We start from the raw sequence: 27,357 nt of genomic DNA on the forward strand, positions 1-27,357 counted from the left end.
ATTTGCGGAGTAAGTTTTATTCACCCCTATATGCAACATAACTGATATCACAGCTCAGCTAAGCTTATTCTATCACAGCTCATCTGATCAGATTTAAGCTCTTAAGACAGAGACCACAAACCATTGAGAGGACGGACTTGGTTCACTAATTGCAAATTGATTCGTGATTGGACAATGGATTTGGGTGTCGAATTACGACAAAAATGTAAATTTTGAGATTGAACCAAAAGAAAGAAGTGACTTTGAAAACACATAGCATTTTTTAATGAACGTTTTACAATTCAAAAGTGTTGTGCAAATGCTAGCTATTTGGGATGTACAAAATCATGAATGAGATCAGCGTAAATACGCGTTTGCTTCATATATTTCCTTATTGTATCAAGAATTAGCAAATCATGAATAGAATACTGTCGATTTTTTTACCGTGCCGTGCCAAGATGAAATCCTTTTGCAAAATTGGTGAATAAATATCTTGTATCTTGTATCTTGTAATTAGCAAATCATTCAGTATATGTTAACACGCTGGATGAGATTTTCGCCTTAGTTTTCCTTTCTCCACGTGAAGCGATATTACAACATGCAGTCAATCTGCGAACCTGAAACTAAAAGAGCTGCACTACAAACCGCAAAGCTTGCGTCCGTGTTTCCTAATTACCCTATTTTCTTTCATTGTGAGTACATTTTCTGAGTAAACATGGCATATCTGTATGATTTTGGGTTTAGGAAATGATAAAGAATAGAATACTGTCGATTTTTGATCAATTACTAAATGTTTAATGATAAAGAGAATGTTGAGAATTTTAATGAACCAATTCATTCCTTATCTGTGTAGCTTCCCCTGCAATCCCATAGTCCGGACTAATTCAAAGATAGTTTGACCACAATATCTTTCAGTTTATTGTAAACAGGAGGTCCTCACAGTGCCGCCGCAGCTTTTGAACACAAAAAAGCCGGATACCACGTCATCAAAGATAGTTATCGAAAAAATGGAGAGAAAAAAACCCTTCTTGTGATATCATTTGGAAGAACTTTTATGTTACTTTTCATGAGGATCTGCCCGGTTGATTTCTCGGAATCGTTCTACACACACATACACACACACACACACACACGCACACACACACATACACCGCCACCTTCGTCTCGGTTCTCGGTATATCTGAAAATATTTAGTCCAAACTTCACAAAATGTAAAAATTAAAAAATTCGAGCTACGCAGGTGTTTGCCCCTTGATTCAACTGAAGCAATATTTTTTTTACTAATATTCTTCGCATCAACAAGCTACGTCTGAATAGCATTTTCCGCAAGCTGCGTTTCCAGGGGAGATTTCGTAATCCCTTCTTAAATTCCTGTTGTTATGTCTAGTTCATGTGCTCAGGTTTCTGTTTTGACATCGTGCAAACTCTCAACCTCTGTCATGCTTCTTTCATTTCGTTCTGAACTCTTTACTTCACTCCCTTCTTCTTCTTTGTCCGGGGGAAATTACCCGTCTGCTGGCAAAGGTTGTATCCTTTAAAGGTACTGAACTTGTCAAATCCAGGTGCACGGAGCCCCTGGGGCTTTTAGTCATACCTCAGGCAGCTATCCGTTAGAAGAACTACCAAGTTTCATTGACTTGCACCCAAAGAGTCAAGAACTGCGATTTTTTAACGAATTAATTTCGTACTCGGACCCGGCTGGTCTTGGCCTATTTTTGGATCTAAATTTAGATCAGGTAGATCACCACATGCACATCATGCACAACTGAAAAGACACGTCACTAGCAAACTATGTCAGACGTCATCATGAGTTTGTGTAAAACAAAATGGAGGCCGGAATCACTCAGTTGAATCGAACTCCGACCAAACACCACGTAATAACTAGGTTAATTTATGCACTCGCGTGAACAAGAAACTGTCGAGCTTCACAGATGTCGTCGTTGGGTAGTTTTGGGTTTGATTTACTACCATGGGAGGATTTTTGAACTGTAAATGCACTCAGCTGCAACAAAAACGCAAAACGAAGGCTCTGAGCTGCACTGTGCCTTTAATTCTCTTCGGTCGGTGAATGCAGTTTTCAAGGAGGGCGTTGCACCTAGGTAAACCGTACTCCTGTTGCATGCCTTTACAAAAGTTAACTCAGGGTTTTCAGACATCCTCGATGAGAACATGAAAAGGTTTGCGACAAAGAGAGAGTTTCTCGCAGTGCAATTTGCTGTAACCGGTATTTTGCGTTGCTTAAAACCAGAGATTTTGAAACTTAAATCTAGCTCCCATCCTTTTCCTTGGTCTAAGTGCAAGCGTAGTTGTTGTTTTCTTTAGATGGACATTTTTCACATATTCCATGGGTAAAGAGGTTTATTTTTTCGTTATTTACACATACTTGAAACAAAGGCTAATTCTGTCAGATTAAAAATGAAGGGAAATTTGGCGACGCTTTAGTAAGCTTGAAAGTGTCGTCAAATTTCGAAGACTTTTCTTGTCCTAAGATATAAAGACACTCCTTGACAAATGCACACATCAAAAGATGATTCAACACACAAGATGGCAGACGTCAATTTTGTGACACAAACACACAGTCAGTCACTCAGCAGATTTCATTTTCTGTAAAAGAATCAAATTTGTGTATGTGTTTAACACACTGTAAAATCAACTTTAAAATCAGTTAACCCGTTCAACAGAAAAAAAAACTTGACGCAAGATTTAACGACAATGTAGGACGGCTAGATCAGTTCAATCATTTTGTGATCTTGTTTCAAAGCAAACTATTAACAACAATCTAAGGTCATATCACAGGTCATAGCAAAAAAAGTTTTATCACAGAAGTTCAAATCACAAAAGGTCATATCACAGAGGTCAACAATCACAAAAGGATATATCACAGAAAATCATATAATAATAATAATAATAATGACAGCTTATATAGCGCGAACCACAGTAAACTATGCTCTCCGCGCTTGTCACAGAACGTCATATCACAGAAGGTCATATCACAGGTCATATCACAGAAGCAGGCGAGGAAATGGACGGTTTCAAATCACGGGTGGAATCGGGCCTCAGATATCACTCTGAAAGAAAAAGAAAACATGCAAGAGATGATAGAATTTTGATACAAGATCGATTTAAAGTGAGAGGAGCAGCGCTTACAACAAACGTTTAATGACAAACAACACCGACTGAACAAACAAAGACGTCTCTTTTGACCCTCTCTTTCAAAGTGAAATCCCTGACGTCAGAAGCCAAACAACTTCGAAAAGACGTCATAACGTGATACATGGCGTCACGTAAAAGTTCTGTCACTTCTTCTGTATGTCTCCCGCGCCCGAGTAAGTGACAAAAATTGTAGAGAAAGAAGTTTTCTTCGGTGACTTCAACATATCCGCAGTAGAAAAGTAATCATAAGGTAACCACAAGGCTGTGTATGCATCGGTATCGTATATCTTTAAAAAAAAATTAAAAAAAATAAATATAAAGTTTTACAACTCAAGAATGAAACATGTCATCCACATGTAAAAATAAATTGTACGCCCACAATCTATTCTATCATTTGATCAATCGATCGATCAACAGGCATGTATCAGACAGTCAATCAATCAATCAATCAATCAGTCAATCAAAAACAAACCAAACCACCGTCCAAACAGCCAGCCAGACGATTCCATGGATTCATGAATACATAGTCTTCATAACTGGGTGGGTGCATGAACGAAATCAGCGATGGTACAATAACGATTAAACGTGAAACCTACCAACTATTGACGTCATCGTATGACAGCAAATGCAGTGACGTCAAAGATGGAAAAGTACGCCGATCGTCACAGCTGCCACAATCAGTACACAGGGAACTTGATTTGCTGAAAAAAATAATTAAACAGTGTAAATAAAATGTGAAGTGAGTTCCTATGTTGTTTTTGCAAACACAGAAAACATTTGATGTTGCTGATTTTGTCTATAACGTTTAACCTGCGGGCTTCCCTACGGACTCTGGCCTCCATCCTGGGGCACATCAGGGATGAAAATTCTCCGTTTTTTCCGACTTTTCCGATTATTTTCAATGGGCCATCCGATTTATTTGTGCGATTCCGTTTTTTGGCTCACGATGGGATTCTTCCGTAAATTTACGGAATTCCGTAAATTTTTAGGCTCCAGGGATCATTCTTGAGATTCGTGCAAATCCGCTGAGAAAATGTTGGGGTATATGTAGGTATAGACCCAAGTTTTTCGGCCGGTCCGCTGATCGCGACGCTCCATTCCATACTATTCTTGAACGGTTGGTTCCTAAAACGGTCAGACTGTTGCTGGTCGATCCGTATGGGAACGCGCTCTTTGTCTCCTACAGTCACCGTTTCAACGTAGCTATCGGGGATTCAGTATAAGCATACCGTATGAGAATGATTCGGCGCCATTTTTACATCGCTTCGAGCCACCTGCCAAAATGATGAGGAAGCTAAAGCGAGACGAAACCGTTCTAGCCCGGGAAATTGACCAGCAGAAGTACAAGAAAAATCTCTGGAGATTCGACTGGCTCGATGAAGTTGTATCATTGAGCTGGAAAGACGAGAAAGGCCAGAAGACACAAGACGTGAAACTGAAAGTTGGCGATGCTTTTGCTAAAATCAACTTGCCGGGAAAAGCTCAGTGCACTTTGTGCAACGATGTTATCAACTACGGCTCCAATGGAAAGACTGCCCTCAAAAGACACTTGAAAAGCAACAAGCACCTGACTATCCTGAAAACCCAGTCGGTTAACCAGTCACTGGGGTCGTTTGGCACCGACAAGGTAAGAACATTGAAACCACACCGTCACACCCCGCCTCTCTCTCTCTCTCTCTCTCTCTCTCTCTCTCTCTCTCTCTCTCTCTCTCTCTCTCTCTCTCTCTCTCTCTCTCTCTCTTTCTCCTCCTTATTTTGAGTCTTAGTGTAAAATTAATTTGAGAAACATGGGAAGGAAGAGAAAAGGGGGGGGGGGCTATGATTAAGCTCAAATATGCATTTCAGGGCCATTTTTGTGTGTCTAAAACACTAAAAACCTTCAGCTTCTGGGGGCTTTGCCCCCAGACCCCCACCTTCTTTTTCCTTAATTATCACTTTTTCTGAATGCCGATTTCAGTTTTTTTTTAACAAGGCAATTTTCATCCCTGCACATGGAGTCCATGGGTCTGTTGGTTCCATTGGGGAGAGTTCACAAACGACCGCTTCAGCTTTCCCTGAAGCCGTTTGTGGACTCTCCTTGCGTGGATTGGAACGCTCTCGTTCCCCTTGGGGAATGGTTCAAACAGTCACAGGCTACACAAATAGGCCTACAGACTGACAGACAGACAGTGAGATAGACACAAATATTATCCGACAGACCCTTAGATACAGACAGTCAGACTGACACCAACAACAAGACAGATGGAGAGGTAGACAGAGATATGCCCAACACCAATACAATAGACACACAAACGACACACACACACACACGAATATATAGCCAAAGCACTCAAAGTTACACATGTTTTAAACCATTCGGCTCCATTGATTATTCCTGCCTGAACTCTTACGACCAGGTTAACCGTGTGAAATATAAAGATGGATGTTTAAGAGGGTAGACACACGATTTGGTTAGCCCAGCAAATTAAAAACACGAAAACGCTGCAACAACACAACAAATTAAAAACACAAAAACCTCCCTGCAGTAGAAATCAGGTAAGAAGAGCGCCACTCGTTGCCTGGCAACGCGCATGGATTCACGTTCTGTTTCGATCGCATTCTCTGCTAAGTTTTGCCTTGTATTGTGTTGTCCTTGAGCGAGTTTCAGCGGCGTCCCTAGTCACTAGTTCTCTTCGCGTTTGTGTCAGGATTTACGATGCTGCGAGTCGGTTTTGTCGAGCGATATTTTACTTGCAGGATCAATTATAGACGGTGCCATTTACAGCAAAGTGACCTGAGTGTCGTGCGCAGTTGACGAGCCAGACTAGACTAGAGTCGGTCACTGAAACTTGCCAAAACTATTTTTGCTCAACTTTTTTCCCCTATGTTTTTTTCAACTTTAATTGTAAAATAATAAATAAATTCAAGAATAATGATAAATAATTTTGAAAAAAGATAAAAGTAAAGGTACAATCTAATTTCAGCGATTTGGATTTCAGCGAGCAACGAACTTTACTTTCTTTGTTTCTTGGATAATCTGTCAGTCTGGCTGTCTGTCTGTCTGTGTTTCTGTCTGTCTGTCAAGCCGTCTGTTTGTATGTCTGTCTGTCTCTTTGTATATCCGTCCGTCCGGACGTTCCTTCGTCTCTCTGTCAACCCGTCTGTCTCTCTGTTTCTTTGATTGATTCTCACCAGCAGAGCCACTGTCCAAGGGGTTCTTTCTGGACTGCACGCGTGGCACAGGTTTCACGGCTGGGTTGGTCTGCTGATTGACCGGAACACTGCCAGCGTCTGCAGGCTTGGCCGTTGGTTGGTCCTTCCCTCCCTCTCCTCCCCCTTGCTGGGAAGATGATCCTTGTTCAGTCTGACTGTCTCCACTGTCTGAAAGTTTAAAGCAATTTGCATGAAGCGAAATTACAACATTTAGTCAACCTCTCGAACTCACAGAATGAAATTAACAGATTGCATGGTTTTTTTTCTCTCACCAAAACATTATAGCTTGGTACCCCGCGGCCAAAACTTGACTAAATGTAAAAAAAATAAATTCTAGAATTCTGGAACACACAACATAGTGTTTCGCAACACTGCGGTTGCAAGATGAAGAGGCCGAATTGCTTGCATTAGCGCGCTCTCTCTCTCTCTCTCTCTCTGTCTCTCTCTGTCTCTCTCTCTCTCTCTGTCTCTCTCTCTCTCTGTCTCACACACACACACACACACACACACACACACACACACACCTACACACACACACACACACACACACACACACACACACACACACACACACATACACACGTTACCATGTTCGTGTGGGTATATATATATATATCTGTTTTTTGTCTGCAGTCCTATTCGGTTGGGGGCGGGGGGGAGGATAAATCAGTTGTACCGGTATCTAGTGGTACGATGTTTGTTTGTTTGTTTGTTTGTTTGTTTGTTCGTTCGTTTGTTCGTTCGTTCATTTTCTTTATTCACTGTCACACAATGTGTAAAACACCACACAAGGACTGGGTGGCCGAGTGGTAACGCACTTGCGCTCGGAAGCGAGAGGTTGCGAGTTCGACCCTGGGTCAGGGCGTTAGCAATTTTCTCCCCCCTTTCCTAACCTAGGTGGTGGGTTCAAGTGGTAGTCTTTCGGATGAGACGAAAAACCGAGGTCCCTTCGTGTACACTACATTGGGGTGTGCACGTTAAAGATCCCACGATTGACAAAAGGGTCTTTCCTGGCAAAATTGTGTAGGCATAGATAAAAAATGTCCACCAAAATACCCGTGTGACTTGGAATAATAGGCCGTGAAAAGTAGGATATGCGCCGAAATGGCTGCGATCTGCTGGTCGATGTGAATGCGTGATGTATTGTGTAAAAAAAATCCATCTCACATGGCATAAATAGATCCCTGCGCCTTGAGTCCGAGTCTGGAGATACGCGCGCAATATAAGACTTCATATAATAAGTCACACTGCATACATATCTTAGAATGGACACGCAATTTAGCTATCGGCATATATATTTAAGATTGTATAAGTATTCATCTCACCCTTTTCTGGAGCATTCGTCGTCGACAAAGTCGTCGTCACCGTTCGCCTAGTTGTTGTAGTTGCGGGCAAACTGGTCGCGGTAGGAGTTCTTGTCGTGCTTGGTGGTGTTGTTGTAGCAGTGGTCGTAGTAATCGCCGGTAGAGGAGTAGAACTAGGAATGAGAATCGTCGTCGTCGGAGTTGGTGTGGTTGTTGTTGTGGTGGTGGAGGTGGTGGTGGATGGTGTGGTTGTGGTGGTGGATGGTGTGGTTGTGGTGGTGGTGGTCCTGGTGGCGGTGAGGAGGATGTTGCTGACGGTGGTGATGAGGGGGTAGCGACCCTGGCCACAGATGGTGTGCCTGAAGTCGTCGTAGTCCAGGTTCCAGAACATGGCGCCTCCCAGACCCGTGTTGACGATGTAGTTGGACTGGACACAGGAACAGAATAATTGTGGTGATACTAGAGCAACTCTTCTTCTTCTTCTTCTTCTTCTTCGTTCAAGGGCTGAAACTCCCACGTTCACTCATGTTTTTGCATGAGCGGGTTTTACGTGTATGACCGTTTTTACCCCGCCATTCAGGCAGCCATACGCCGCTTTCGGGTGAGGCATGCTGTTTCTATAACTCACCGAATTCTAACATGGATTACAGGATCTTTTCCGTGCGCACTTGGTCTTGTGCTTGCGTGTACACACGAAGGGGGTTAAGTCACTAGCAGGTCTGCAAATACGTTGACCTGGGGGATCGGAAAAATCTCCACCCTTAACCCACCCAGGGCCGGACTACCGGGGGGGTTATGGGGGTTGCGCAACCCCCCCCCCCCCCCCTAGCCTAAACATGTACCTTACTTATTTAATTTTTTTTTTATTATTGCTTATTTTATGCCGTTTCATGCAAGGAGCGACCATTTTCCTATCTCAGAATATGACCTACCCGTCAGCTTCAGGGGGCTTCGCCTCCTGACCCCCACAACGAGGGGGGGGGGGTTCTAGGGTTTCCGGACCCCCCCCCCCCCCAGCCAAAAAATAAAAATATTGAATGAGGTATGCATTACTTTATTTTACATTGAGTTTAAATTTTTGGGGTATTAATCAGTGACAAAATCTGCTGCCTGAAACTGGTAATGATCATCCTCAGAATGCACCAGATTGCACCATTTTGCATCTTTTTTTTCAAAATTTTCCGGGGGGGCATGCCCCCGGACCCCCCTAGCAAGCTAGGCGCTTCGCGCCGTCGGCTCGGCGCTTCGCGCTTTCACACCCATATCTTCACAATATACTTTTGAAAAAAACCAGTCATAAAATGAACTGATCCGCCCCTGCCGCCAGGCGGGACATCCCCCTGGGCCACCACTGGCAACCCCCCCCCCCCCTTCTCTTCGCCTAGTCCGGCCCTGCTACCAGTTGTTTCTATGGGTGTCTGTGTGTGTTTCTATGGGTGTCTGTGTGTGTTTCTATGGGTGTCTGTGTGTGTTTCTATGGGTGTCTGTGTGTAGGCCGCGGCCGGGAGTTGAACTCACGACTTTCCGATTAGGAGGCTGATGTCCTATTCACTACAGTTACTCCAACTCCAACTCCAACTCGAACTCGACAACTTTATAACAGGAGGATAATAGTATAAGGACCATATGGTCCTTTCTTACAGCTAGTCCTTACAACAAACAAATGAAACGAAGATAAAGTAAGGATAAAGGAGTAGGATACTTCAAACGACCGGCGCTTTGATACAAAGAAGCTCAGGTTGTTCAGTCCAACCAGTGTTTTACGATCCGAATATAGAATGCAGAATATTGTTGATACGATGTGCCCAAGGTTGGATATTTAGCCTTGTTATTGCGGTTAAGAAACATTAACTCAAGCCAAGCACATCCAACGCACGAATCTATCCAATGAAACAACGATATCAATTAAAATACATACATTGAAATGAACAGCAAACCCACTCTAATACTTTCTCTCCTAATATACCGTCCGTTGCAAGAAACACACAGACACACAGACACACACACACACACACACACACACACACACACACACACACACACAAACACACACACACACACACACACACACACACACACACACACACACATACATACACTCAAGAGACCGACCAAAAGTGTTCGTTTTAGACAGGTATTCGCTATGGAAAGGTGAGTTTTATAGAAAATAATTCGCCAGGAATCTTTTGGAGTGGTCGGTATCGAGAGGTTAATAATAATAATAATAATGATAATAATAATACAACATTCTTCTATAGCGCTGTTCAACACCAGATAACAGTCTCATGGCGCTTTACAAAATTGTACATTAAAATTCAACATTTTACATATAACAAGTTTCCTCGTAAGAAATAAAATACAAGCATTATTAGCTTACATTTAAAGGTTATACCTTTACATTCATGTTTGTTTTGGAAAGATAGAGTCCTTAACCTACAGCTACAACGTATCCACACGTCTGTCTTGGTTAAGATCGCCTTTACACAAGACACGTATCAAATTTCTACAGCGATCCTGATGTGAGTTTGTTTGTTTGCTCGCAGCCGACCACGAAGGGCCATATGTGACCCTCCATCACGGAATGAGTCGCATGTCACCTTTGCATGATTTTCATATTTGTACATTTTCCTCAAGAGTTTTTTATGCTCTATCCAGTGGTGAAAATCGTTTTAGAAAAGAGCGAAAACTGTTTGAGTTATAAGCCTGTGACTAAGGTGACCCTCACACTGTTACCAGACACTCCCCGGACTTATATTAAGCCTAGCGCAGAACCGTGCGAGGTGACATGCGACTCATTTCGTGGTGGAGGGTCACATATCAGGGCGGTGCTGCTTTGACATATAACGTGCGCCACACACAAGACAGAAGTCGCAGCACAGGCTTCATGTCTCACCCAGTCACATTATTCTGACACCGGACCAACCAGTCCTAGCACTAACCCCATAATGCCAGACGCCAGGCGGAGCAGCCACTAGATTGCCAATTTTAAAGTATGACCCGGCCGGGGTTCGAACCCACGACCTCCCGATCACGGGGCGGACGCCTTACCACTAGGCCAACCGTGCCGGTCCCGATGTGAGTGTTGGTGAGTTAATGTTATGGATTAACACCAGTGTCATTTACAATTAATGCAATCCCTGTACAAAAAGCAGTCAGACCATTTTCGTGGCTTGGATTCAATATACCCAGATCGTATTTTTGGATAGTAAACTTGCCTTGCCATACCATTCGACAGTAACAATGCCAGTACTTTTGCAGGATTTATTGCAAGAACGGGCTATGCAAGAAGATAACATCCGAAGTTAGCCTGCCAAAACAATTTATCTTCTGTGTTCAAATCAGAAGAAAGATCAATCGTTTTGGCTGAAGAACCTCGAAATAACTGTGGTGACGGTCCTATTACCCTAACACAACGACACCCACCCCTATCACCCTCCTGGTAAAAGGACATACATCCTGTGCACGTGCGGCTGTGCATATATCGTTTGAATGTGGGTCAGTGGTCTAGTTCTTCTAGCTAAAACACATCCAAAGCAGTCTTCCGTGTCCCTCCCTTGACATCAAAACTGCTAGCCAACCCAGTTGTTTTTAAACGAATGTTTTCTATTAATGACAGTCATTGCTTGAATCATGCAGTCGGACCAATGGTCCGCCACGGTGAAACACAAATAATGAACATCTTCAGAAGAAAAACCAGAGTACCCACGGGAATGTTTACATAGAGTTAACAATACATCAGCCTCGGCTCGGCGATGACACCAACACGAAGGACAGCGAACTCGTTTTAAGACAAAATATAAGATATAAGAGTTTATTTCAACCACGTGCGTTGCACAGGAATATATCTTGGTTTCAGTTCATTCAATACATAGTACATTCAAACACAACAACCAAACAGAGTGCTAACAGAACTGCATACACACACACACTCACTTACACACAGACACAGACACACAGACACACAGACACACACACACACACACACACACACACACACACACACACACACACACACACACACACACACTCTACATTATACCGCGTTCACATCTTGTCCACTTCACATAAAATACTCTTTTTACCAGGTGTACTGCATACGTGAACCGCTGTTGGCAAAGAAGCATAAAACGACCTACGTTTCCGTCTTTGATATGTACGCCCTGAATCAATTTTCACTGTCTCTCGTATTTGTTTGTTGCCTCAAATTTTGAACCCATCTCACCAAATGTGCATGATATAGTCATACACAGCCTAAAAGAATCTTGATATGCATGCTGTGAACGTTGTAGTAGTTGACGGGGCTGAATCGGAGGAGGGGGTAAGGGGGTTCTTGGATTGTGGAAGCCCCCCCCCCCCCTTCTTCCCCTTACCCGCCAATTGCACCTTCCTTATCCCAAAATAACCCAAAGACCCAAAATAACCCAAATACCCCTTTCAAATGCTAAGATTCCACACAATCTCGTATGGTTTAGTAACAGAGAGTGTACCACAGCCTTAGCCAATCTTGATAAGCATGATCTGAACGTTGTTTGAAGTGAAATAATTATACTCAGTGTCTCTCACGAGCCACAAGGAATATAGCCACAGAGAATAAAGCCACAGAGAATAAAGCGACAGGGATAGTATAGCCACAGAGATAGTATAGCCACATATCCCATGACCTCCCTTCTTTGTCTCTGTTACTTCAGTATGGGTATATATGTTGTATTTTTATAGCTCAATAAATACATCATGGACTCCAAAAAATATATGATAGTGCAGATTCCGATTTGGGCAAAGGACTACTTTCCTCCCGACCCGTTTGACCTCGCGCCGAACAATGTGACACATTTGTATGAAGTTCTAAAATCGTATTGCACGGCTCAGAAAACCATATCAGTTGCACGCAAAAATGAATCTCAGAACTGATCTGATGTATGAGATGCAATAAGCAAAAGTTTCTTTCATTATGAAAGCAATGCAGGTCGAAAAAAACGAACATTCAACTTACAAGATAACCAGATGCTAGCGAACCAAAACAAAAACACGAGTACCCTCCCCTTGCATCGTTAGCAGACGACTTTTGAGAATCTGTCGGTAGTGTGTTTTGGTGTGCGCCTTCAGCTATCAAACATCGGCTGTTTCACGTGTTTTGCGAGCAAGTCTACTCTTTTGCCTGGCTCTGCAGTAAGTCCACATATTTTTCCGTAATCCAGTCATATTCCTTCAAAATGCAATCAATCGGCGGTGACAGACGTGTCGGTCGCGTTTTCCTCTCACCCATACCAGTTTAAGTTCATCCATGCAAACACACTCGCAAAACAGTTTATCACGTAGATACATTTCAAATAGGGAGCAAATGGTTAAATCTAAACCTACATATTTGTTCCCTAAGATTTGCTTCTCTGTCAATAAGCCTAATTACACACGTTCGAGAAAAACAACGTGGAATCAATTCTGAATCGAGTAAGCCAAATGGGTCCCAAACCCGTTTCGCCCGTTCTGCCGACCTGAAACGCAAAACAAAAGAATTGTGCGCTTCAACTAAATTAATTTCTATTCGACTTCATTACTTTCTTGCAACTTATGAACCTTTACTTAAAGCTTTTAAATGGTCTGAAAGTAGTGTTACCGCGTACTTATCGATGCACTCATTCGTTTTATTTTTTCAGCGACGGTCACATAGTTTAAGGTTGCAAAAGGGCTAAGTTTTACCCTGCACAGATCGCAACAGTGCCGCTAGTAGTCTACACTTTGTGTTTGATGGTAGAATGGGATATACAGATTACAACACTCGTGGTTTTTTATATGGCTTGTATTTCAGTCAAGACCCAGCGGGAATATCAATCGAGAGCCACTCGCCAGAGGCTCGTGTCTCCCGATGATATTCATCCGCTGGGTCTTGACTGAAATACAAGCCATATAAAAAACCACTCGTGTTGTAACCTATACAGAGAACACATTCAGAGAAAATAGCCATAGAGAATATAGCGATAGAGATAGTATAGCCACAGAGATGGTATAGCCACAGAGAACACATTCACAGAGAATATAGCCACAGAGAAAGTATAGCCACACAGAATATAGCCACAGAGAATACAGCCACAGAGAGTATAGCCACACATAGAATATAGCCACAAAGAATACAGCCACAGAGATTATAGCCACACAGAGAATAGAGCCACGTAGAGAATATAGCCACAGAGAATATAGCCACAGAGAAAACAGCCACAGAGAATATAGCCACACAGAGAATATAGCCACACAGATAATATAGCCACAGACAATACAGCCACAGAGAATACAGCCACAGAGAAATTTGCCACACAGAGAATATAGCAACAGAGAATAGAACAACAGAGAATATAGCAACAGAGAATATAGCAACAGAGAATATAGCAACAGAGAATATAGCAACAGAGAGTGTCCAATAGCGTGAACGAACCTTGACATGCATGCTCTGTACGTTGTCGTAGCTGATCCACTCCCAGTGTCCCCCTCGCTCACCGTACGCGTATGGAACCTTGCTGTCTTCCGTGAAGACGCTCTTGAAGCCTGCATTCAGCAGCTGGCACACCTGATATTCACACAGGGAGAGCTGTTGATCATGGTATGCGCTGGTCCTTACGACACCTGAACGAAATTGGTGTGACGTAACAAACATTAACCCTGACTCTAAGGCCTAAAAAAAAAAAGGTGTGGTTACAGTAACCCGACCTACCCTATTTTTAGGGGCCGACCCTATAACTTTTTATTACATTTGTTAAAAAAAATAAATAAAAAAACGAGTGCAGAAAACGCAATGAAAGCGAAAGCGCCCGAGTCGCACACTTATTTCCCTGTCAAGTAGGTTTAATTTGTACACATTAGAAAAAAATATTTAAAAAAAAAAAGTGATTGCCTACCTTCCTACCCTATTTTTTTGGGCTATGTTACCATAACCACACCTATTATTTTGTTTGGCCTAAAGCCGGGCGAAGTCGACTTCACAAAAATCGCTGCACGAAGCTTTGGCACTACATTTTCTGTAAAAAAAAAATCCTGTAAAATATTGTTCAGTGTCAGCAACATCCAGTCATAGATGGCATGCGTGTATAATATGCGTAACAACTAGAGGACCTGCCTGCTGGTGCTAATCGAAGCTTTTAAAAAAAAAAGTGTTTCATTGTACTTTGTTTAAGTTTACTCTACAAATAATAAACAGCCGATCAGATGTCATTCGGCCTCCCTGAAAATGGTGCTACAGTCCTTTACTTCAAGTTCAATTATTACCTTCATTAATTTTGTCGGTTGTAATGAATATCACAAGAGTTTCTTTTTCATCAACGTGAACAAAACTCACCTCGTCGTAATCCAAAAACTAAGTTTTAATCATCTCACGTCAGTCGTGTGTTTGTCTGTCCACTATAAAAACCACTGGGTCAACGTACTTGTGAATGTGCTTTTTTTTAAAAACAAATTACAGGTTCCAATAACTAGCCGTTCTGGAACAGCACAATGAAAATGTACTCACCAAACACGAATACCGGGACTAATGGAAGGGCGCTGGTTCTGTGCGACGCTTAGTTTTCGAGATAGGTGTGACCATAGACCATTTATTCTGGACCGCCAACTAGCTCTCTCTCCGCTCTTTCTCGCTATTACCAGGTAGCGGCCTCTCGCATTTAGGAACCTACGCTTACATGGCCTTTCAGAAATCAGGGGGATGTCATATCCGGTGTCGATTGTAAACATGGACGAAGTTGCCGAGATAAGTTCTGAAAATGCTAAAATAAAGTTAGCTAAAGTGCATATATGGAACATGTTTTTTCGATGAGTTTTGTTAAGTTTAGTTTGGAGTCTTGGAAAATCCAGTTCATTGTCACCTCCCATTGTCACAAATAACTGGAGCGTGCTTTCTTTTCACTGTCTTCGAATCGCTGACCTTTCAAACCGGACGCTAAGCGCCCCTGAAAGTCGAGCGTCGTACCTCGAAGGGTCACGTGACGAGTTGGCGGTCCAGGCTATTTGATCTATGGTGTGACTGACGAAGAACAGGACGTCACATTCCACATAAGCACGACTATGTTGCAGGTGGAAGCCGCTGAGATTGCATTTTTTCGGGAGGTTTCCGCACAAATAGATATTACACGATTTGGGCAAAACAGTTGAGAAGCAGACGATCTCTGAGATCTCTGTTCGTCTCGTGATAACGTTATTTTGTATGATAACGATTCACTTGCAAACTAAAGTATACAATTTGGTGTGTCAGTGGTAAATGTAAATAGAAATGTGTAATACAGACAAAGCAAACAAATAAACGTGTTTTTCTCGTGAAAATGTTGCGTTGTGCGGGTGTTTGGGTGGCCACGTGATGTGCACAAAGCAAAGGGCGGGGGATGTATTTTTCAAATGGTTGTAAAATAGGTCTTGTATTTATCACCGTACTCAAGCCCTTTTCTTTTTATCGTCACACCGAAAACCGTTATTTCTTGTGAGCGAGGCAGCATTAGACCGGTTTCCACGTATTCGTGTTTTTATAGTTCGTGTTTGGTGAGTACATTTTGATTGTTATCTACCCCCCGCGGGTTAGGGGGAGTCCCATATTGGTTGGGACTAGAAAGAATTTACCCGATGCTAACCAGCATGTCGTAAGAGGCGACTAACGGTTCTGTTTCTTCTCTTCTTTTGTCTTATTTCTGCCTTACCAGTCCTTTCACCTATATTTCCTTCCAAGAAAACTCTCCCTACTATTCCCTGCAGTTTTCCAATTCTTTTCTTGTTGTCTTATTTCTACCTGACTGGATCCATCACCTTTATTTCACTTACCAAAAGTCTTCTTTTCCACATCCTTATTTCTCTGCACCCCGCATGTCGTATGAGGCGACTAACGGATTCTGTTTCTCCTTTAACCCTTGTTAAGTGGTTCTTGTATAGAATATAGTCAATGTTTGTAAAGATTTTAGTCAAGCAGTATGTAAGAAATGTTTAGTCCTTTGTACTGGAAACTTGCATTCTCCCAGTAAGGTCATATATTGTACTACGTTGCAAGCCCCTGGAGCAATTTTTTGATTAGTGCTTTTGTGAACAAGAAACACTTAACAAGTGGCTCTATCCCATCTCCCCCCTTTCCCCTATCCTATCTCCCCCCTTTTCCTCGTCGCGATATAACCCCCGTGGTTGAAAACGACGTTAAACACCAAATAAAGAAAGAAAGAAAAGATTGTTATCTTGTTCTTTCTCTTTTCACCTGCAGTCTCTTGGACCCATACTGACCATTCTGTGTGTGTGGACAGTGGAACCTCCCTTTTAAGACCTTCAAAAATCTGAAAAAATCAGGTCTTAGAAAGGAGGGGGTCTTAAAATGGGAGTAAATTTACAGAGGTTCTGAACAGAAATTCTGAGAAAAGACGGTCTTAAAAGGGAGGGGGTCTTAAATTGGGTGGTCTTAAAAGGGGGGTTCCTCTGTATTTACCTCGTAGTACGCCAGCTGGCCAGGGGTCTGTGTGTGCGGACCACCATCCCCTGTCTCCCCCTGTTCGTACAGGTCGCCCGGCTTGTTGAGGTCCGATGACGTCATCTTGAACGTCCTGCCGTACGTTGCTAGACCCATCACCAGCTTCTCTCGGGGGCAACCCAGCTTCTCCCACCAGAACATGGACCCGTTCTGCACATAGGGTTCAGCAAAGCCTGGTATTATCAGGGGCAAGTCGACTTCGTGAAATCTAGCGAAGAGTCCCGTTCTGTACATAGGGTTCAGCAAAGCCTGGTATTATTAGGGGCAAGTCGACTTCGTCAAGTCTAGCGAAGAGTCCCGTTCCGCACATAGGGTTCAGCAAAGCCTGGTATTATCAGGGGCAAGTCGACTTTGTGAAATCTAGCGAAGAGTCCCGTTCTGTACATGTCCCCATCACAAGCTTCTTTCGGGGGCAACCCAGCCTCTCCCACCAGAATATGGACCCGCTCTGCACATAGGGTTCAGCAAAGCCTGGTATTATCAGGGGCAAGTCGACTTTGTGAAGTCAAGTAGAGGGTCCCGTTCTGCTAATAAGGTCCCGTTTACCCTGATATTATTAGGGGAAAAGTCGACTTTTCGAAGTCTAGCAGAGGGTCCCGTTCTGCACATAGGGTTCCGTAAAGCCTAGTATTAATTGGGCGAAGTGTACGTCGCGAAGTTCGCCGTACGAAGCTTTGGAACTGAATTTTCGATGAAACTGACATTGCGAAGTCTTTGTGAAGTCTTTGTGAAGTCTTTGTGAAGTCAACTATGGGCACAATTAAGGACTGCTGTAAACAATAGTTATGAAGTCTACTTCACAAAGTCTGCTGTACGAAGCTTTGGTCCCGTTTTGTACACAGGGTCCCGGAAAGCCTGGTATAATTAGGGCACAGTAAACTTTGTGAAGTCTTCTTCTTCTTCTTCGTTCATGGGCTGAAACTCCCACGTTCACTCATACTTTTGCACGAGTGGTTGTTTTTATTACTTTGAACATGTGTGTGTGTGGGAGGGGGGGGGAGGTTGTTGGTGTATATATACGCTAAAACATTAGCATGAACTATTTTGAACAGAAAAAAACGCAGTACAGTACCACGAGGTTAAAATTCAACTGCCGACGATTCTAAACTAAAATCTTACATTTTTTCTGTGCGACTTATACCGGATTTTCCCGATTGCTGTAACCATTTTATCTCGCAAAATGGAGAAGTCGACATATCGGAGGCAGAAGCCAACAGGGAAAGAGACTTAGACTAATGCGATGTAAACATGGGGAGTCAGATGTAATACCCCCATTCCACACATCCGTTCTAGGTCCCGTTCCCGTATCGACCAAGGAACGGCACGGGAATGGGAGGGATCGGGAGGGGACCTTAATGGAACGCCAATGGACGTTAACGGAACTCCTTTGAACGGTAGGAACGGTTGGGACGGGTGAGTTCGGGCTGCATGTTCAACATTGTAGCCATTCCCCGCCCGTTCCAAATGAACGGTAATGGAACCTTAACACGTCGGCAACGGAACTCATGGATCGTTAATGGAACTTAACGCAATGGTAATGACAATGACAATGACAAATTCTTTATTTACGAGGGTAATGGCATAATCAAACATGTGCTTTTTTACATCCAGCCCTCGACGCAACGCAACGCTAGCGCTCTCACACACCGAGTTGTCATTCCACACATCCGTTCTAGCTTCCGATCCCAGCCGTCCTGAAGACAGCTAGCTGCCACTACGGGCAGACGTTGCTGAAAAATGCCAAAACCGGCCGTTTGCGCAGCGTCTCAGGACGGCTGGGAACGGAAGCTAGAACGGATGTGTGTAATGGGGGTATTAGACTAATGCGATGTGAACAAGGGGAGTGAGATATAAGGACAATATGTCATTATGTACGGCCTCGGTCGATACGGATGAAACAGAAGACGTTATGCTCCCCTCGGACTGACAAAAAAAAACCCACCCGGTCTGACAACAAGCTACCAAACATCTTGTAAAATGTATCATACCTGAGACAGGAAACCAGTCCCTCCCCTTTCATACTCAGGATCATAGAGAGGTGAGTTATGCCCGAGTTGCGCGCCCCAGGTGCCATGGTAGTCATAGGCCATGACCGCGACCAGGTCAAGGTACCTGCACAACACACACGGAATAAAACATGTTGTCATCATTGTCACGAGTTTTCATCCATAACCAGCTGGGAAATAAATAACACTGTTCCCCATGTAACAAATGGAGATGGTGAATGATGGGGTTGAGCTTTCATCCATAACCAGCTGGGAAATAAATAACACTGTTCCCCATGTAACAAATGGAGATGGTGAATGATGGGGTTGAGCTTCCAGGCGAAACGTGGATTGTCAAAGTAAATGCAAACCAGGCTGATTGTTTGATGTGTGGAACCATCGCGGCTTTGGACTCGTCGGTGTTTCCGAGTACCACGTTGTAGGCATTCACTCTCAAAGACCCAATCAATGTTGATAATTACCGCGGCGACTCATGGTCAATTTGCAACTTATCTCTGTAATCGCAAAATGCACAACAAAAAGTCATAAAACACTAAAGAGAAAAGGAATATGCCAAAAACGTACGGAACTCGCAAACATGATGGCAGCTCTGCTTATTTTTAAACTGGAAGAAAAGCGAAGAAGAAGTTACCTTCGACGTCACAGACAAATATGACGTGTTATCTCGAATTACCGTGACACGTTTAGAGGCCCGGAATTGCATTCTAAAAAGTACCTTCAGAATAGGGATCCCGTCTGTTATTGTGCGTACTTTTGCTCATCTGATGACAAAAACGGTAGTTGATGGCTTGTTGTCAGACTAGCATTTTTTTTTGGTCCTCGGGGAGCATATAGCCTTCGGTTTTCATATTTATCAACCTCGGCCTTCGGCCTTAGTCGATAAAGATGAAACCGAAGACGATATGTCCCCTCTGACCAACAATAAAGCTTGTCTGTCAACAAGCCACCAAACATCTTAAAGTGTCGGGATTATAATTGAACAAGAAATCGTTGGTAGCATATGCAAAACACTCACGGAATAAAACATTATGGAGTGATTGTTATGAACAAGAAATCGTTGGTAGAACATGCAAAACACAAACGGAATAAAACATTGTGGAGGGATTGTTATTGAACAAGAAATCGTTGGTAGCAGATGAACAAGTCAGACGCCGAAACCAAGCCTCCAAGTTATTTTGATTTTAAAAAGATATCTCATTTATATAGATATCAGCAGGCATTGCACATAAAGGGGGGGAGGGGGAATGGCCTTTCACAAGGAGAAAAACCAGCGTCAAACAAGTAGACCAATTCAACCAACAACAACAACAACAACAACAAGGAAAAAACAGAATTGTTCTGTTCAACCTCAACTGCCAAAATTCGAAAACAAAATCGAACAGAAAGAACTGCAAGGCAAGGCAAAGCGAAGTTTATTCCAAGTCGACCACAAATCAGGTCAAATTTAATGGTAAGTATATGGGAAGTAAAGTAAAGAGATACACAAAAAAACAAGTGCACTTGCTCGTGTATTTTGTCGACTTCATATATCTCCTCAAAAACGGGTTTGTACTGCCAGAGCGCTCCGGTCAGAAGCAGCCTTGGTTTACCCGTGCTGGCTGCCTCCTCGTCAAATGCTTTTCGCAACGCCTGTAAAATGTTAGATACTCACACAGATATTAACCCTCATCATCCATCGTCTTCCACGTCGGTTAGCTATTGCAGTCGTCATCATAATCATCATGATAGTTATTGTCGATGCAATTACTTTTTTCATCATCATCGTCGTTCTTTCCATCATCCTTGTCACCATAATGATTTTGTCGTTGTCACAGTCGTTGCTATGGTCATCAAGGCCGTCATCATCATCATCATCATCATCATCATCATCATCATCATCATCATCATCATCATCATCATCATCATCATCATCATCATCATCATCATCATCATCATCATCGACATCGTAATCATCGTCGTAATCATCGTCATCATCATCGTCATCATCATCATCGTCATCATCGTCGTCGTCGTCGTCTTCGTTGTCGTCATCATCATCAACATCAAAAACATTGTCACCATCAAAGGACAATTACTTCACTCACTCAAAGTGAGAATTGACACAACGGGCAAACATTACAAAACGAAGCAAAATCACCAAAAAAGGACAGCGTGACTACGTTTGAGATAATATACAGTCACACAAACAACAAAGTAACAAGTCGTATGAAGCGAAATTACTTGTTGTGTCTGGGGATATCTTTCTCAGGAGTTTCGGAGCAGTTTTGAGCAAATCATTGCAGGTGTTTCTCAATTACAGTACAGCGAATGTCCCTTGACCTTTTTAAGGTCCAAATCGTCAGAAAACTTTCCAAAATGGCGCCTTCAGTGTACTATCTTAAAGTATATGTATCTAAATGCCGGGCTCCCCAAGCTGCGCGTCCCTGCGTCCCATACGCACACGAAGCCGAAAACACGTATACTAGAAATGTATTGAGGGGTCCCGGGACGCACTAAATTAACCTTATCGTGCGTACCCTTTCAGACTGTTGTTGTCAGTTAAGTCTATACACACACACACACACACACACACACGACACACACACAAACACACACACACACACGTCCGTGGGGAGCCCTGAAATGTAAAACCACTCACAGCCAGGGTCAAGGTAAAGTCCACTCTCTGGGCAGGCAATGGTTTTTCCCAGTCCATGTCCACGCCGTCGAAGTCGAACTGGCGAAGATAGGCCACCACGTTCACAGCAAACAGTCGTCTGTTCTCGTCACTGCTCGACGCTTTGTCGAAGCCCTCGTTACTCCCGCCTGCCCCTCCCAACGCCACGAGCACTTTCAGGTCGGGGTTGACACTCTTGTGGCTGTTGACTCTGCCTATGATATCTGTATGCAAGGTAACATAAAAGGCAGAATTGTAAATGTGGCTAAAGACACGCTACACTCCTAAAAGCGATGCATCAAATGGTATTATTGTAACATTGTAGTATTAGTTCCCGTGTCATTTCATTCACAACTTTCTATGCCAGTTAAGGCCGTTCATTTGACCATCTGGATCACCTTTCGGATTAGAGATTTATTTTACATGGATCACGTGACCGCCGCTCAAATAAGGATGCCATCAAACTCGACTAAACAAAAACGAAAGGGACCAATGAAAAATCGACGAAAAATCACAATAGGCAAACCTTTGCAACTTTTACATACGCGAAGAAATTCAAATCAATTGTCTACCCAGAACATGATGACTTTGTATTGCTCAGCTAGTTTGCGTATTTCGTGTGCAATGCTATTCCCATTCCTTGTCTGAATGTTGTGCTCTTTCGAGGATCGACTCAACAGTAGGAGGAACGAAATTGAGTAGAACCCACTCTCCCTCGATTTAAACTTTCCATACATTTACCTTTTGAAATATCTGAAGGTGTAAGACAGTATACAAAAACACCCCAGGTCATCGGCGACCTGGAGACATCAATTACAGCCATGTTCAGGGCAATCCCCATTCAGAAAACCGTTCGTGTCATTGACAATACCGGAGGGGTTATTTGAAACACATTTTGAAGACAAAGTAGGACCATCTGACGTACAGACCGGTACTTGTGTGGAATGATCATGCACAAACTGAAGTTCATACACACCAACTATGAAAATATTCGCTGAACGCAAGTTGACTGAAAAATGCCCCCCTTCGTGCTCGAGTCATACTTGCAATTGGCGCATACAATTTATCAATGACATACACGCAGTCCTCATTTGGGAAAGATTTGATCCTGGCTGTCTTCAAGTCACCGATTGTCGAATGTTGGTTTTTATATACTAGTTTTTTTGAAAGGTAACAATCTGGAGTGTTAAACTTTGGCGAGTCAGGTGACCACTTAATATCAAACCTCACACTGTCGATACACGAATTTGGAAAACATTTCCAAAACGCACAAAAGTCAGACCATTTGACAAACACACGTGGAACTTTAAACTGATTATGCATTAGCTGAAGTACATGCACACCAAAATTATGAAATAATTCGCTAAACATACGCAGAAGTTATTAGTCTTTTTATGGGTGGCCTTGGGGTTTTTTTGGGGGGTCACCCTGTATTATTCCACACGCCATGTTGGAGAAGTTTTCTGGCAAACTCTAACCTTAAAGCCCGCTACTAACTACAGCCGAACCAAGCCGAACTAGGTCGGCGAACGTTCGGCGAATGTTACACCGTGCCTGGTTCGGTGAACTAACTAGCGGCGAAATGTATCGGTGACACCGGTCACATGATCAAGAAATATCACGTGAGAAGACTCGTAATCGGTTGACAGCGTAATAGCCGTCAGTAGTGTCACTCTTCAAGGATGAAGATAAACAAATATTCAACCAATGAAAAGTCAGTTCGCCGATGACGTGCCGAATGTTTGCAGGATTGTATCGGCGAACCGCGAACGTTACAGGTGCAACCCAAAAAATAGGGGAATCCCCGAATTTGATGACGTCGCTGAACGTTCGGCTGTTGTTAGTAGCGGGCTTAAGCAGCCCTTGGGACTTTCGCTTTATTGTAATTTAAAAAAAAACTGCAATCATAAGCCAAAAAATGCTCCGTATTTGCTGTAGATGGGCTTATTCAGCACATCACACACTGCGTGCTCTGGGCCTAAGTGGCATTTGGCACCATCGGTGTAATTTGCAGTTGTACAAACGGAAACAAATGAAAACAAATGAAAACATACCTGTTCAGATCATGTTGAGTGCTCTGGGTCCAAGTGTTACACACACACAGACAGACACACACACAGACACACACACACGCGCGCGCGCACGCACGCACACACACACACACTAACACACACACACACACACACACACACTAACACACACAAACACACACACACATACCAAGACAAACACAAACACACACACTAACACCCCCACACACACACTAACACACAACACCCACAAACACACACAGTAACACCCCCGCACACAACACACACACACACACACTCACTCACACACACACACACACACACACACACACACACACACACACACACACACACACACACACACACACACACCACTTCCCTCACCTCGGTTCCCGATCGACGTTAAAACATTTAGTCAAAATTGACTGAATGTGAAAAGAGTCCAATAAATTAATGTAAAAAAAAAAAGAAACCAACCTCCTTCATTGGTCTCTCCGTTGACAACAGTGAGGGCGGTGGGGTGCACGGTGGCGAAGGCGTACAGGATGTGGGTACACAGGTTGGGCTCGATGTCTTCGGGTACAAACCTGCCCACCCCCGCTCTGTACGTGGACCAGTTGGTGAAGTAACACATCACCACGAAGTCTCCACCTTGGGCGCCGCCTGTTGGCAATAAAGGGTTCAATGTTTAAAAGACACCTAAAGTGTCCCCCCGGGGGGCCCGGGTAGCTCAGGTGGTAGAGCTTTGGACTTGTGATCGAAAGGTCGCTGGTTCGAATCCGAGCCGGGCCAGTATCCAGAGACGGTATCCATCTCCCACCCCTGTGTCACCACAGTGGCACGTAAAAGACCTCGGTCATTCTGCCATAAGTGTATGTAGATGGCTGATACCACCTAAACACGCATACACTTGTGTATCTCATCTAAAGTCGGGTTAAAACCCGGGAACATGCCACTAATGGCTTTGCCGTGATGGCGTAAAACTTGAATTTCTCTCCCCCCGGATAAGATTGTTAATTTGTAAAGAAGATTTTTTAACAAGACGTTAAGTAACAAGTGTGACATGACATGAGACGCTTCTGTATTTTACTGCGATATTCCTAAATGAAAATACATGTAAATCCAAAAACAAAGAGACTGCCAATATTCAACTTTCATTCATTCAATGACAAAGATCCATTCGCTGGGGACTTTCCCAACAAGCGGCCGAAACATTCGATCAAGCTAAGTTCTTGTTAATCATTAGGTCGATCATTTGTGAATGTAACGTATTGTTTTGTCAATAACAAACGTTCCAACAACCTACCTTTTTTGGGTTTTTTATTCGGAAAATACATGTAGTTTCAACCACAGAAGACCACTTTGCTTAGTGAGAAGGCAAAGACACTTGAATCAGCCCCGCATAGCCAAATTGGTTGAAAGGACAGCCAAGCAACCAATACCACTGACGCTTTTGGGCTAATCTTCGCAGACTGTAAATTATCCTTGCACCACCATTTTGTGTTCGTTTCGTCCTAATTTTGCTCTTGACAGCGGTGAAACGTGCACGCATTTACTAGATAACTGATGCCTACCTTCCTATGTCAACTGTCACAGATCTGCACAGGCTTTTAAACACATTATTCTAATTGGACACATACCACACACACAAAAACAGCCTGGCTGCTTCCTTTACCGAGTTGTGTGTGTCAGTGTGTGTGTGTGTGTGTGTGTGTGTGTGTGTGTGTGTGTGTGTGTGTGTGTGTGTGTGTGTGTGTGTGTGTGTGTGTATGTGTGTGTGTGTGTGTGTGTGTATGTGTGTGTGCGTGCGTACGTGTGTGCGTGCGTGCGTGCGCGCGCGCGCGCGTGTGTGTGTGTGTGTAATTGTGTGTGCATGCGTGCGTTAGTGCGGGCGGGTGTGGGTGTGGATGTGTTTGCAGAAATAAGTTGACAAATTAATATGGGTGTCAGTTAAACAAACTAATTGAATAACAAATCCCCATGGAAGGATAGTTTTGTCTGTGTTATATTGTGAATCAGCCAATGTATAGCTGAAAAGAAGAAGAATGGTGCCACCACCACAAATATCACCGCGGCTATCATTATCATCATCATCATCATCATCATCATCATCATCATCATCATCATCATCATTATCAAAATATTTCAACTTTCTCTAAAAACATGACAAACTAAGATTAACAGTTTAAAGCCATATGTACTCGATGACTATACACGCTAATTGCTTTACCAACAGCTGGAGACATGCTAAATTAAGTTCCCTGCAAAATATTGTGGTCTAGGACCCCTTCAATGTTGAGATATTTGAATTTTTATTTTGATCTGGATCGTCCTATTTATAGATTTGGCAACACATGTAACGTTGATGCAAGGGAGAGAACTCCGTGTCGTTCTTGACATCCTCACTTTTTCAGAGACTAGAACAAGCTGTAATGCATGTATTATGGTCCGCGCATGGTGACATATCGTCATTATATGGTCTTATGGTGCGTTTGACATCGATTGTGGGCAAACTACACTTTGTAAACACGGGAGTGCGTTAGTATGCCTTTAACCAAAAATTAATAATCTTTTTAATAAAAGCATAGTGCTTGTCAGCATCTAATATTCTCATCATCACTGTTAAATCATCATGTAAGACTTGATCTCTGAACTTATTCTTGAACAAAACATTTGGAGATTCGATGAAGAAGGATCAGCTCTCCCTAAAACATGGAAAACTAACAAATACAATTTGTTGTACAAAATACAACAATTTGAATAAAAAAAAATAAAAAATACAGTACTTACCAGCAAACAACGCTGTCGTGCCTACAAGCAGTACAGACAGAAATATATTCATGGTTTTTCCTGAGATTTCGCAGACGACAACCAAAATCCTCGGGAACCGTGATAGTTAGCCCCGGTGTCCAAATCAGAGCTGACAGCAAAATTCCTCTATAACTATTTTATCCTCAACTGCTAAAGAGCCGGGTACACAGTTGAATGGTGGAGTTCTCTCCTCTTGATTCTTGGTGGCGGATGAGTCTATTCCAACTCTGTTCGTGCCAGGGGCACGTGTGTTCTCTAGTTCTGGACTTGATTAAAGGACCCTTCTGCGGTACTTCCTAGCTTTATATAGGCGCGCGTGTGTGAGTGGCTTTGTGTGGGATTGAACTGGTTTGTTACTGGAGGGTGTGGCTTAACTGTAACATTTTTTTTAAATTTTTTTTTTTATACCCAACACTGCTGTTTCGATCTGGTGTTGTTTTAATTCTTTCTTTCTGACTTTTTTATTTATTTATTTTTTTTAAATCTTTTTTTTTCCTTTGGCCAACACCCAATCGATACATTATTTCGCGTGTAATGATCGACCAATCCTCCAGTGCATGCAATATGCTTGTCCTGTTTCTCTATTATGTTGTCTTGCGTTCCATGGAGATAGTTAGGGCCATTTGAGGTGCGTTTCTCTCCTCGTAGACAATCTTTTAAATCATCATAAACCCTGCAGGTTTTTTCATGGTAGAACAGCATCCTTCTACTTGCACATTTTCATACATCTAAAGCTTGAATGATTTCTGTG

General features: G+C 43.0%; 1 protein-coding gene across 2 annotated transcripts; it reads right to left on the reverse strand.

The window, feature by feature from the left end:
• Positions 1 to 27,047, reverse strand: LOC138976598 (chitinase-3-like protein 2). Of its 2 annotated transcripts, none has more exons than XM_070349459.1 (11): positions 26,586 to 27,047; positions 24,273 to 24,458; positions 21,748 to 21,989; positions 20,614 to 20,738; positions 19,092 to 19,215; positions 17,062 to 17,253; positions 14,053 to 14,184; positions 7,650 to 8,055; positions 6,304 to 6,492; positions 3,733 to 3,833; positions 1 to 3,047 (listed from the first exon to the last, which is right to left on the reverse strand). In XM_070349459.1, exons 1-10 carry the CDS (start codon positions 26,635 to 26,637, stop codon positions 3,769 to 3,771), a joined length of 1,713 nt encoding a protein of 570 aa, XP_070205560.1. In that variant the 5' UTR covers positions 26,638 to 27,047; the 3' UTR covers positions 1 to 3,047; positions 3,733 to 3,768. The 2 variants fall into 2 exon arrangements, with proteins under 2 accessions (XP_070205560.1, XP_070205559.1); XM_070349458.1 differs by having other exon boundaries at positions 3,729 to 3,833; positions 26,586 to 27,044.
• Positions 27,048 to 27,357: the final 310 nt, after the last annotated feature.

Source organism: Littorina saxatilis, linkage group LG9 (assembly GCF_037325665.1).
Source record: "Littorina saxatilis isolate snail1 linkage group LG9, US_GU_Lsax_2.0, whole genome shotgun sequence".
In the NCBI taxonomy this organism is placed as follows: Eukaryota; Metazoa; Mollusca; class Gastropoda; order Littorinimorpha; family Littorinidae; genus Littorina; species Littorina saxatilis.